At 41.6% G+C, this 13,088-nt stretch overlaps 2 protein-coding genes across 2 annotated transcripts in view; both read right to left on the reverse strand.

The window, feature by feature from the left end:
• LOC125399962 (kinetochore protein NDC80 homolog) overlaps window positions 1-1,272 on the reverse strand; it is a 53,563-nt gene extending 52,291 nt beyond the window's left edge. Inside the window, exon 1 of the mRNA XM_087902468.1 lies at window positions 1,255-1,272. The gene's annotated coding sequence lies outside the window, so the exon portion shown is untranslated. The remainder of the gene's footprint in view (window positions 1-1,254) is intronic.
• Clul1 (clusterin like 1) lies at window positions 389-12,055 on the reverse strand. The gene is made up of 6 exons (XM_087902230.1): window positions 11,890-12,055; window positions 10,692-10,831; window positions 4,160-4,389; window positions 1,481-1,487; window positions 1,255-1,423; window positions 389-471 (listed from the first exon to the last, which is right to left on the reverse strand). Exons 1-6 carry the CDS (start codon window positions 12,053-12,055, stop codon window positions 389-391), a joined length of 795 nt encoding a protein of 264 aa, XP_087758356.1.
• Window positions 12,056-13,088: the final 1,033 nt, after the last annotated feature.

Below are 13,088 nucleotides of genomic sequence, written 5' to 3' on the forward strand. Positions count from 1 at the left end.
GGACAGTGTGTGTGTGTGTGTGTGTGTGTGTGTGTGTGTGTGTGTGTGTGTGTGTGGAGTGGAGCCCACCTAAGGCTACAACATGAATTATGTGTGGACAGCAGTGTGTGTGTGTGTGTGTGTGTGTGTGGAGTGGAGCCCACCTAAGGCTACAACATGAATTATGTGTGGACAGTGTGTGTGTGTGTGTGTGTGTGTGTGTGTGTGTGTGGAGTGGAGCCCACCTAAGGCTACAACATGAATTATGTGTGGACAGCAGTGTGTGTGTGTGTGCGTGTGTGTGTGTGTGTGTGTGGAGTGGAGCCCACCTAAGGCTACAACATGAATTATGTGCGCTGCCCATAGATCTTCTGCAGTCAGAAGAGTGTGTGAGTCTTGGGATTTGGATTCACGCTGCTGGACTCTCGTTTTGCATTGCCCTGATGTTCCTTACTCCTTTGTTCTTCCCTTTCAGAACAAGGACGTACTCAACTTTTTAAAATCAAGCCCACAGTTCAGAGACTTTGAAATTTTAAAAGGACATGGAGTTTTTAAAGACTGCAGAACTTTTAAAAGTTGGGTTGTGTTTTACTTTATGATATTAATGTGAGATCCTGGGGACGAGAAAGGAAAAGCTAGAGTCTGGCTATCTACACATTACCTCTCACTTCTATGAGTTTTCCTCCATCAGGGGATTTCCCTTTTCTTCGTAGCAAAAGGAGTTGACCTAATTTGCTTATTATTTTTCTCGTCTGTAAATGTTGTGTTTCTTTAATCTTTAATCATAATCCCAAAGTATCCACAGTGGATGGAATTGATGAAAATAAAAGGATTAGTTTGCATACACTGGCTGAGTAATTACTTGTAAACCTTTATCAGGAACACCTGTAGTTAGAACCAAGCGTGCAAAACCAGAGCTGGGAGCTGCTCAATTGGTAAAGTGCTTGCTAGGCAAGCGTGAAGGCCTGAGTCAAATCTCACGAATCCCATTTGAAACTGTCAGACATGGAGGTGTGCCTGTAATTCCCACATTGGGAAGGATAAGACAGGTACATACCTACAGCTCACTAGCTGGCCAGTCCAGGCTATTTGGAGAGTTCCACGTTAGTGAGAAACCATGTCTCAAATAAAATGGAACAATGGATGGAAGCTGTGTTATAACCTAAGGTGTTATTTGATCTCTGAGTGCACAGGCTTATGTGTGCTCATGTGCCCACACACATGAACACAGCAATGCACACACATAAAAGACATGATAAAACAGTAATTATTTACCTTCAGATAGGTAATTATGACATTTTTGGAATCTTTTGTGAAATTTCATACATCCGGATAAATTGTGGTTAAATTCCTCGCACATTCCTCCATTTGGCTCAGGTAACATCTCTGGGGGCAGGTCTCTCTGACCCAGCTCTGAGGGGAATACAAAAATCACGTGTAAACACTATGGGAATTTCACCATACAGGGCTGGGGAGATGGTTAAGTCTGTAAAGCACTTACTCCACAACTAGGAAGAACAAAGGTCCCGAGAACCCTTGAAAGAAACCAAGTATGGTAGCCTATGATATAATAATGCCAGTGCTGGGGAGGTGGAGACCAGTGGGTCAGTGGGCTTACTTTCCCAGCTTACTCAGCCTTCTTGATGAGTTCCAGGCCAATGGGAAGGTTAATTCTAATACTCGGCAGGCAGTGCAGGTGATCCTGGAATTGGAGACCAGGCAGGGCTACATAGCGAGAGCCTGTCTCAAATACACAAGGAACAAAAACACAATGAAAGAAAAACTAAAATTAAAAAAACTAACAAAAACAAGTAGGTGGCTCCCGAAGAGCAATACTCACCCACACACGCACGCAAACCTGAGCGAACATTAAATAAAGAAATTTGTTTGATAGATAAGTCAAAATTAATTAAAATTTAAAAACTTTAGAAGCTAGGCAAGATAGCCTACATCTGTGGGATTTCTCCTGTATCCCAAGAGAGGTAGAGGCAAAGGATCAAGAGTTCAAAGTTAGCCGAGGTGCGGGTGACAGAGTAGTCAGGAAAGTACTCGGATAAAAGCTAACACAGAAAAATCAGTAGCCTTCGTCAGCAACAGATGCACCAAGAAAGAATAAAGAAAACAATCCCACACCATAGCCTTAAAATCAACCCACACCATAACCTTAAACATCAATCAACTTTGGGATAAATTTCACCAAAGAAGTGAAAAGTTTACAATGAAAACTTTAAGACACAGCAGTCACACTCTGTGACCTCTAAGTCGGGCAGACCACAGTTGTCTTTACAGCACAGTGCTAGAATGTTTGGGTGTCACAGGCTATGGAATATTACTCCTGGAGCATGGGTTTCCTACTGTGAAAACAACTATTCTGGAATCTGTACAGGACCCATGCCTGTCCCAGGAAGAAATCTGGGTGGATTGCCTGCCTCTCCTCTGCCAGCTTTTGTTTACTGATTCCATTCATAGAAACAAAACTTTAGAGCTGGACAAGGCGGCACATGCCTACAGTTCTAGCTCCTCCAGGGACTGAGGGGGAGGGGACCTTACGAAAGCCAAGGAGTTGAGACAACCCTGTGTAACATAGCAAGACCCAACCTCAGAAAACAACAACCACAAAACACAAGCCCCAAGAAAAGTTCATAAAGGTACATGTCCGACACACATGAAAATGACTTCCAAATACCTTGTCTCCGGCACTCATCTCATTATACTCTGGCAATCAGAGAAGGATCATGGCTGTAAAAGTGGAGCGGATGCAATCAACAATGGTGTCGTGGTATTCACTTGTATTTTAATAAATAAAGCTGGCCTGAATCTCAGAAAAGTAAACAGCCACACTAGCCATTCTTACAGACCAGGCAGTGGTGACAGACACCTTTAATCCCAGTAGCCACACTAGTTTGCCATAGAAACCAGGCGGCAGCAGTGCACGCCATTAATCCCAGAGCTAGAAAGTATTATAAGATGGGAGGAGACAGTTCTCAGTCTCAGTCTCATTCTGAGGTTTCCTGGAGGTAGGATCCTCATTTTTGGACTGAGGTCGATGTAAGAGCCAGTGACTGGCTGCTTTGCTTTTCTAACCTTCAGGTTGAAGCCCAATATTTGTCCCTGAGTTTTATTAATCATGCTTCACAATGTTATCAATTTAACTTGGCATATTCCTTATCTCTTTTGTAATTGAGTGTGGCACTGCCAAGCCAGAAGAATACTACAATTACTTCATACACTAATACAAAGAGTAAAATTTCATTCCATTTCATACCTGGCTCACTTCCTGAAGTGGGGAGGATAATCCAGGCCAATCAAAGAATTTACTGGGGCAGAGCACACTCTGTGGGTCACCACCCTCTGTGAATATCTCTGCCTAGAAGATAGCCAAAGGGCATAAAAAGAAAACATGCCAGTCCTGCAGGTCACACATGGGTGGGCAAAAGGAGACCTGTAGGAACTCAGAAGAGGAAAAGCACACTGACCTAAGGATGATGTGGTGTTGCACATCTGTAGTCCTACCATGTGGGAGACTACAGTAGGGGAATAATGGACTCAGGTCAACCTAGGACACATCTCCAGAACAGACTTTGTGCCATAAATCACGAGACAGGGAGAGAACAATGAACCTAAGTGTTAAGGCACACATCTGTAACCCAGCACTTCAGGAGTGGAATAATTAGGGTCAAACGTGGTGGCTACATACTGAATTTGAGGACAGCCTGGGCTACATGTAGAATTGAAAGAGGAAGGGAGGGAGGGAGCGAGGGAGGGAGCGAGGGAGGGAGGGAGCGAGGGAGGGAAGGAGAAAGAGTTTCAAATGCATTATTTCTAGGATAAGCTATTTAAAAAGACTGAAATAATAGGCTGTAATACTATAATCGAAAATGCAGTTATACATGGCTATTGGAAGCCCCCTCAAAGAAAGACGCATAAAATATGACCCTTGGCATCAAAGGGTTTACTATCTACTTGGAACATGCCCACAAACAGTGAATTCAATGCAAAGTCAGGGCTTCTGACTTCTGTAGGAGTTACAGAGTATATTTATAAGGAGAATAAACACTGATGGTTATTCTAAACTATAAAGGGTGCACACTCGGGTGGTGATATGTAACACTGGTGTTAGATTCCACATCATAAAAGGACAATGTCAATCATTTCCATTTTAAAAATTAACATAATTTACAACTCAAGATGACTTGGATGCCTTAAGAACCCCTGGAATGGTGAGTACCCTTTTCCTCTTACCATACTTTTCACAGAGGACCAAACATGCTGGCAAGCTGTGTAAAGTCTCATGCAGTTACTTTCCAGACATGGCCGGCATCCATCCCAGGAATCCACAGAAGATGCCTGGCATAACTTTTCTTCTTCTTCCAAATGTTCTTGCACTTCGTTCATGAGTTTTAGGGCCTCCTGGTTAAAACATAAAAGCACAGGTTTCATTTCGATTTCCCGAGTCTATGTGTACCTTAGTTGGTTTCCTCTTTCTAAGTGTATATTAGCACCAGGGGTTGCCAGATCAGCTCGGTTGATAGGGTGCTTGCCTTGCATTCCCAATGCCCTGGGTTTAATCCCCAGCACCATCTAAACAGGCACGGTGGCACAAACCTATAATCTCAGTGCTCAGAAGGTTGAAGAAGGAGGATCAGAAGTTAAGGTTATCCTTGGCTACCTAGCAAGTTCAAGGTCATCCTTTGATACATTAGGACCTGGTTTCTACAGAAATTAAGACCCTCTAAATAGCTTCAGTTTTTATCTTCACCATCCTCACTGCTGATAGATCTGTCACAGTGATTTCCGTTTGATAAAGTCTTCTGAACAAGCCTTTACTGAAGGTTATGAAAATCTCATTATCCATTCATTTGTTCATCAAGTATTTATTGAATAATTACTGCATGCTGAACATTATACTAAATGTGGATGAGCCAATAGCGAAGACATCATCCCTACAGGGAACCACTGTGATTACCTTCTGAATTCTCTATCTGCATCACTTACCTATTTGGGACACGAAAAGTGGGATTTAAGGTTAAGAAAACTGATATTTTAATTCTTTAATTTAAGCTTCCTTAAGTCATTGTATGGGTTTAGTCACTGTAAGACAGCACGATTCTAGTATATACTAACTACAGTGATTGGCTTCTTTCTTCTTGTCTGTATTCCAAATGCGCCCCCTTGTGGTGCTGTTTGTACTTAGCTAGGGCCTGGTACTGTCGGTAAGGAGCCAACTGCAATGACAACTGTCTCAGTTCGGTCCTGTAACCCTCCCTGATTTGACCCCTGACCTTACTGCACACAGGAACTTCTTGCTTGAGATGGAGTTCAGGAGAATGAGGCCTATACCAGGCTTCAGAGCCAAAGCAGCTCTCAAGTGGAAAACAGATGAGAGAAATTTTTGTTTTTAAAACCATTTTATTACAGACCTTTGTTTGTCTGTTTTCTGAAACAGGTAGTTCAGGCTAGCCCTGGTTCTCCTGCCTCAACCTCCTATGTGCTGGAATTATGGATATTATCATAGACTGTGTGCATGTGTGTGTGCACTTGTGTTGCATGTGTGGATGTGTGAGTGTGTCTGGTGTATGTAAATTTATGTGTTTGTATGTGTGCATATGTATTGTGGAGGCTAGAGGTTGAAGCTGGGTTTCTTCCTCTGTTGCTTTTTTGATACAGAGTTTGCTCACAGAGATAGGTCTGCCTCTAATTCCTGAGTGCTGGGATTATAGGCATGCCACCACTGCCCAAATTTAAGACTTTTATGTTATTTCCAGTTAACTTTTTGAGTACCCAAACTTAGAGTCTAATGCAACTGATTTTTGTGTAATGAATAAAATTATAGGAATAACATTTCTACTAATTGCTGGGATTTTTCAGGACCTGAAACCTTGGTCCTCACAGGAATATTCTCTTCCTAGCATTGCAGCCTTAGCTTGTAGTAGGCGTCTTAAGAAAATAAGAACAACAGTCAGTCAGTGGGTCCCACATGCTCATGTCTTCTGGCTTCCTCAGGTTCATTCATATCAGTGCTGGAGCAACATGTTAGCTAACAGCTTTAACCTCAACTCTCCTAGCTGCAGAGATCAAAGTGTGGTTGACCTAGATGTCTGAAGGACTCCAAGAGATGATATGTTTTGTATTAGACATTTAGTGTCGCTATTCCCGGATGGTCAGACCATAAGTCCACCAGGGAAGAACTAGCATGGGGCCTTCCACACAGTCCTCATGAGGAGCTGTTTAGGTTTCTTCACCATCTTCAGATTGCTGCCAAAAGGGAGGGCTTCAGCTGCCAGCTGGGCCATCTCCTTCCTGCCTGGTAAGTGACCATTACACAGGTTTGCAGTCAGCTTGGCAGCTTCTGCCCTCGCTGATTTGTGGATTCCCAGCGATCACAGTGCTCAAGAATGGTAAGATTCTGGAAACTGTCTGGAATTCATTAACTCCAACTTTGTAGGAACTTAGGTAAAGACACAGTTGTGCATTGGAACTCCATTAGTATTTCTCTTAAGTATGCATGTGTATGTGCGTCATCTGTACACAATGTCAGATGTCTTCATCTAGCGCTAGGGTTGCGGTCACACATGCCCCCATACTTCAGGGTTTCGGTCACACATGCCCCCATACTTCAGGGTTTCGGTCACACATGCCCCCATTCTTCTGTGTTGCTGCTCTGAACTCAGATCTCCAAGTCTGTGCAGCAGGCACTTTACCAGCTGACTGAGCTGTCTCTCCGGCCCCCATTTGTGCTTTTTAGTTAATCATTTAATAAAGGGGAGGTTTGATGGAAGAGAAATAGGGTGCTGTTTCTGCATGGATCTCAGCTCTTGCAAAATGAGAACAATTCTGGCAGTGATGCACAGCATTCCGAATATAATTAATACTACTAAACTGTACTCAGAAATGATTAAGGCAGAGGTGGGAGCAGAGCTCCGTCATAATGTGTGAGGTCCTAAATTTTATCCTAGTACCACAAAAGGGAATTAAAAAAGAAAAAGATAAAGATGGTAAATTTAATGTAAACACATTTTTCCCAAATTTCAACATTTCTTTAAAAACATAAAGTAACTATCAGCATTAACATTTAAAATATTTTCTAAAATTATTTTGTATTAATTAATTTATTGATTGATGAATTAATTTATTTTTGCTTTGTGACAGGAGTCCCTCTTCTGTGGCCAAGACTGACCTGGAACTGTTTGGCCTTGAACTTGTGGTAATCCTCTTGCCTCAGATTCTGAATATTGGAATTACAGACATAAGTCACCTACCCAGACTTTCCAAATTATTCTGTTATAGGTTTTATTTCTGTGTTGATTATGGTCATTAAAAATAGTGTTAAAAAACCTCTTGAAAATATTTGCTTTGAATGTTGTATTGTTACTATTATTAAACTATAAAGTATGTAGTGTCTATAGTCCAATACAATAGTTTAGGAACACTTTTTCACATCTTCAAAGGACATTTGGATATAATATTTATTGTTTACTGGAAAAATACGTACTTGGACTATAGCCATACATAAAGGTGTTTGATTGGGTTGGGGAATGTGGTTCGGGGTAGAGCCCAGCATGTACTCTATCCCTAGCATCTCAAAAACTAAAAATAGAAAAATAAAATGGGACTGGGATGTTGCTCAGTAGTAGAGTCCCCTGTTACAACCACTGACAATGCTAATATAAGTGTAATAAAATGGGCTAGGCCAGTGTGCTATTTAACATACTCTGGTGTCTGTGAGAATGCTGTCAAACATGTCATCTGCCAACTATATGAGGACCCTGAGGAAGGGTCCCTTCATTTTATAGGTATTGGCCAGGCCTCCCCTAGTTCTCTGTTTACTTTTCTTTTTAAAAAATATTTGTTTATCTAATTAACTCAATTAAAAAATGGGGTGCTGATCTGAACAGAGAATTCTCAACAGAAGAACTCCGAATGGCCAAAAGACACTTAAGGTCATGCTCAACATCCTTAGCGATCAGGGAAATGCAAATCAAAACAACTATGAGATACCATTTTACACCGGTCAGATTAGCTAAAGTCAAAAACACCAATGATAGCCTATGCTGGAGAGGATGTGGAGAGAGGGGAACTCCCATCCATTGTTGGTGGGAATGCAAACTTGTGCAGCCACTGTGGAAATCAGTGTGGCGGTTTCTCAGGAAACTGGGAGTCAATCTCCCTCAAGACCCAGCAATTCCACTCTTGGGAATATACCCAAGAGATGCCCTATCATACTACAAAAGCATTTGTTCAACTATGTTCATAGCAGCACTATTTGTAATAGCCAGAACCTGGAAACAACCTAGATGCCCCTCAATAGAAGAATGGTTAAAGAAGGTGTGGAACATATATACACTAGAGTTTTACTCAGCGGTAAAAAACAATGACAACTTGAGTTTTGCATGCAAATGGATGGACATAGAAAACGCTTTACTGAGTGAGGTAAGCCAGACCCAAAAAGAGGAATATGGTATGTATTCACTCATAAGTGGATTCTAGCCATAATTAAAGGTCTTTGAGCCTATTATTCGAGATCCTAGAGAAGCTAAATAAGAAGGTGAACCTGAAGAAAATCATGTACTTATCCTCCTGGAGATTGGAAATAGACAAGAGTCCCAGGTAACCTCGGGTGCATGGGGGGGTGGGTGGGAGGGTTGTTGGAAGGGGAGAGGGTTAGAGAGAAGGGAGTAGGGGAGGAATGGGGAAAACTCGGGGGACTGAGATAGGGGGAGGGAGGAAGGATGGATATGGGATCAGGGAAGAATGTATCTCAACTAAGGGAGTCATTTTAGGGTTTGCAAGAGACTTGATTATAAATGGGATCCCAGGTCCAAGGAGAGATCCCCAGATTGTTCTCTGGACAGAGGAGAGGGTGCCTGAACCGGCCTTGGCCTATAACCATACTGATGAAGATTTTGCTTATCACCATAGATCCTTCATCCGACGATGGATGGCGATACAGACGGAAACCCACATTGGAGCACCGGACAGAGCCCGCCATGGTCCAGATGAGGAGCAGAAGGAGGAAGAACATGAAGAAAAAACTCAGGACCGCGAGGGGTGCGATCACCCACTGATACAAGGGGACTGGTCTGATGAGAGTTCGCCAAGGCCAGTTGGACTGGGACTGAACGAGCATGTGATCCAACCAGATTTTCTGAATGTGGCCGGATTCTCTGAATGTGGCTGGCCCGGAGCCTCTCTGAAAAGCCATTGACAATGACACTGGGACTTGTTTCCTCTGCATATACTGGATTTTTGGGATCCAGTCTGTTTGGACACTCACCTTCCTGGACCTGGAGGGAGGGGGGAGGAACTTGGACTTCCCATGGGGCTGGAAGCCCTGACTGCTCTTAAGGATGAAGAGGGAGGAGGAGGGGGAGGGGGTGAGTGGGAGGGTGGTGGGAGGAGGGGCGGAAATGGAAACTTTCATAATTTAATAAACAAACAAACAAACAAAAAAAGGCCTAGAAAAAATATTTGTTTATTTATTACATATACAATATTCTGTCTGTGTGTATGCCTGCAGGCCAGAGGAGGGCATCAGACCACATCACAGACAGTTGTGAGCCACCATGTGGTTGCTGGGAATTGAACTCGGGACCTTTGGAAAAGCAGGCAATGCTCTTAACCTCTGAGCCATCTCTCCTGCCCCTTTTTCTTTTAATTGTAATAATGAGGAACCTTCTCAGAGGACTCAAGGGTACTAATGCATTTTTATATAGCTGCACCTAGACTAACTCTCAATTCTTTCACCTTTATTTATTTGCATGTGCATTTCCGTGTCCGTGTGGGTTCAGGTGGCCATGGTGTGCGTGTGGAGGTTAAAGGAAAGCTTGTGAAAAGTCCATTCTTTTCCCACGGGGTGGGTTCCAAGGACTGAACTCAGGCCATCAGGTTTGGTGGCAAGTGCTTTTATCCACTGAGCCATCTTGCTGACCTGCAATTAAACTAACTCTTAAAAAAAGAAAGGCTAGGGGGCTTTAAAGGTTTCTTGGGGGAAAGAAATCTAGAGGGGGAAAGCCCATTGGTAATTTAAATGCAGTGGTCAAGAAACAGGGCAGACTGACTGTCCTTCATTATAAGCTCATTATTGCCACATGTCAGGGTAAGACCGGTGCTCCAATCAGATTTGGGAATCCGATGATATTTTTAGACAGCCAGGAGACTACTCAAAATGTAGAGTTCAAAACTGGGTGTGATGGTAGATACACATAATTCTAGCACTTAGAATATGGAAAGGTTGAGAGTTCAAGACCAGCCTCAGTTACAGCCTGGGTTACATGAGACCCCGATTCAAAATAAGAAAGTAAATAAACATTAAAAAGGAAAAGAAATATGGAATTTGTAACCATCATCCCCCTATATATATTTAGGAATGGTGTCTAATTATTTGTTTATTATTAGTGATAGGGACTAGAAATCCTTGATCTAGCCAAAAACTCTCCAAATACTTTTGACTTATTAGTTTAAATGATACTAAAAGTGAAGAATTTTGAGAAAGCAGTCTTCTTAACTAGGTATCAATCCCTAAATCATTGTGTTCAAGGTCCTGTAGAAGATGATTAGACAAGAAAATGTAAAGCTCCCTCCGGCTTCTCCAATCTAAACTGCTCTCCAGAAATACGTCATCGGGAAGGAAGTCACTCATTAACTGCACATATTTATTGCTGCAATTGTCATAGCCGGACATGCTTAAGAACAGTAGTTTTCAGTGATGGTACCTGCTTTTCTTCTTTACATTTCTTCAAGGTTTTCATCAGTTGTGCGTGCTCTGTCTCTCTCCTTTCCATCATGATTTTCATCTGCCTAGCGCCATTCAAAGCCTTCTTCACTTCTCCTCCTGTATCTGTCTCTAGAAAACCTAAAAAAACATGGTTGAGGTTTCTTTTAATTTTATTAGGAAACAGTAACCTCACCAGGTTTTTTTGTTTAGCAAACCCTAAATAGCAGCTTGATTGTTCTTGTACAGCCTTTCAATCTAAAGCTCTTCATGATGAATTAGCTGTCAGTTGTTTTGGTAATCTGCCTTTTGATTCTCATGTGGGAGCTCCTGAACAAACCTTATTTGATCTCAGTCTGGTCATTTTCCACAAGCCCTGTTTTCCTTTATCCACTTTTCTCTATCACTGGGTACTCAGGGATGTTTGTATTAGAAAAACATCTGGATTTCTTTTACAGTTTATATGAAACATTCAGCAGAGGACTTCAGTGAACAATTTTCCTTTTTCAGTTTTAATTACCTTCCAAGAAGCCATCAGAATGTATGTCATATAACACATACATAGTAGCTTAATAATAGAAGTTTCTTTTGTAATGTTAAATGTCCCTTTGTGGGTATAAATTCGCTGCCATTTTGTCTTCTCTTTAACTAATGTGGCATTATGATGATCTTATTTTTACGTCTGAATTTAATTACAGGCTCCAAATCAATTTCATTTTAGCTAATTTATTTTATTAGGTGTTAAATGCCTCCAATCTATATCACCAAACAAAGGTCACAAGTTAATGGGCACAGAATAATCAGATTCACTGTCATGACAACCCACCCCTTAACTAATATAAAAATAGTTACAGAGACTACTCTAATAGTTTACATTTTTTAGATGCTGGGAAAGTATTTTGCTGTTCACTGAAGATATGGGAAGAGGACATCAAACATATGGATAATACAAAAGAAAATGCAGGCAAAACATTGGCAAGATTTAACTGCATGATTGCCAGCATCTGGATATGTGAGTGCTGGCTCATGGAGACTTAACGGAATTTTCTATTTTTATCCAGATTTTTTGACATCACAAGGATTTGGTTTACGTGGCTGGAGATCATTTCATCATGAAATGTAATAAATACACTTATCTCAACTTCAAGTCCATGGAAACACCAGCAGGTCAGGCAAACAAATGAACATGGCAGATAAACCAAGCATACTCTTCAGGCGTCCATCTGTAGCAGCTGTGTCCTTCCAAATAGGTGCACTGTGACAACATTTGAACCATAGCAGATACACAGAAAGCACCAAGGATGGAGTGGTTTCATGTTCCAGGTTTCCTATAAAGGGAAAATCAACCTGCTTTAATGCCTTCATTGGCAACCCTCTTGTATAACAACTGAAAACACATGGTGCTCCTAAGCACTTTTCTGACAATTTCTCCTTATGATTTAGATAATTCATGCTAAAAAAATGTCTGGCATATTAAGAAACATAAACTATAAATTCAAAAGCCAAACCAACTCTGTCTATTTTGTTTACATTCTTCTTGACAGCTAACTGTGTACTACCATGTCCAGCTTAATGAATACAGATACTGCGGCAATACAGTTGAAAGTTCCACGTCCACCTGGGCCACACAGCCAGACCCTACTTCAATTAGTACAACAACGATAATGTCATCTGCTGAAATGCTTGAAAGCCAAGCCAAGGAATGGATTGCACAGATGGATTTTGAGGTTATGTGCACTGACAAAGGACACCTTTCATGAGCTGGTCCTCTCCTTCCACCACATAATTCCTGAGGAATGATGTCACGTGGGGAAGCCTGGCAGCAAGCCCTATCTGACCAGCCCTGAGCTCAAGCCTTAATTCAAGCTCACTTTATAAGACAGGATGCAGTCTCTGTTTCTCTCTGCTTAGCTCAGCAGCATGCCAGAGTGGTCCAGCCCATTCGTGCCACAGTGCTGTTATACTGTCTTATACTGATGATATCTAGTCTATACTGTAACACAAAGTCCTTGAGAATAGACATTCATTTACACACATATTCATTATTTAATAAATATAAGAATATGTTTTAATATATCGGATGAGCTTCCATTCTTTCTAGATCCCATACCTGATTGTGTTATAACCAGATTAACTTTTTCAAACAACAAACATGATCTTGCCCAGTTCTGATTTTGAACATTATAAAGGCAACTTGCCCTAAAAATAATTTGATCATAGGATGAGCATAACACCTAAAACTGTACTTCAGTGTTTATCTGCTTGCCTGGTTATGTGTAAACTCCTGGCGAGCAAGAGCCACATTGTGCTCAGGGTTCGTTCACCTGTCTTAACAGTGCTAGAGGTTAAACATATGGCTGTGCAGTTGCTAGGCAAGTATATATATATAACTCAACCT

Source organism: Myodes glareolus, chromosome 27 (assembly GCF_982192425.1).
Source record: "Myodes glareolus chromosome 27, mMyoGla1.1, whole genome shotgun sequence".
NCBI lineage: Eukaryota > Metazoa > Chordata > Mammalia > Rodentia > Cricetidae > Myodes > Myodes glareolus.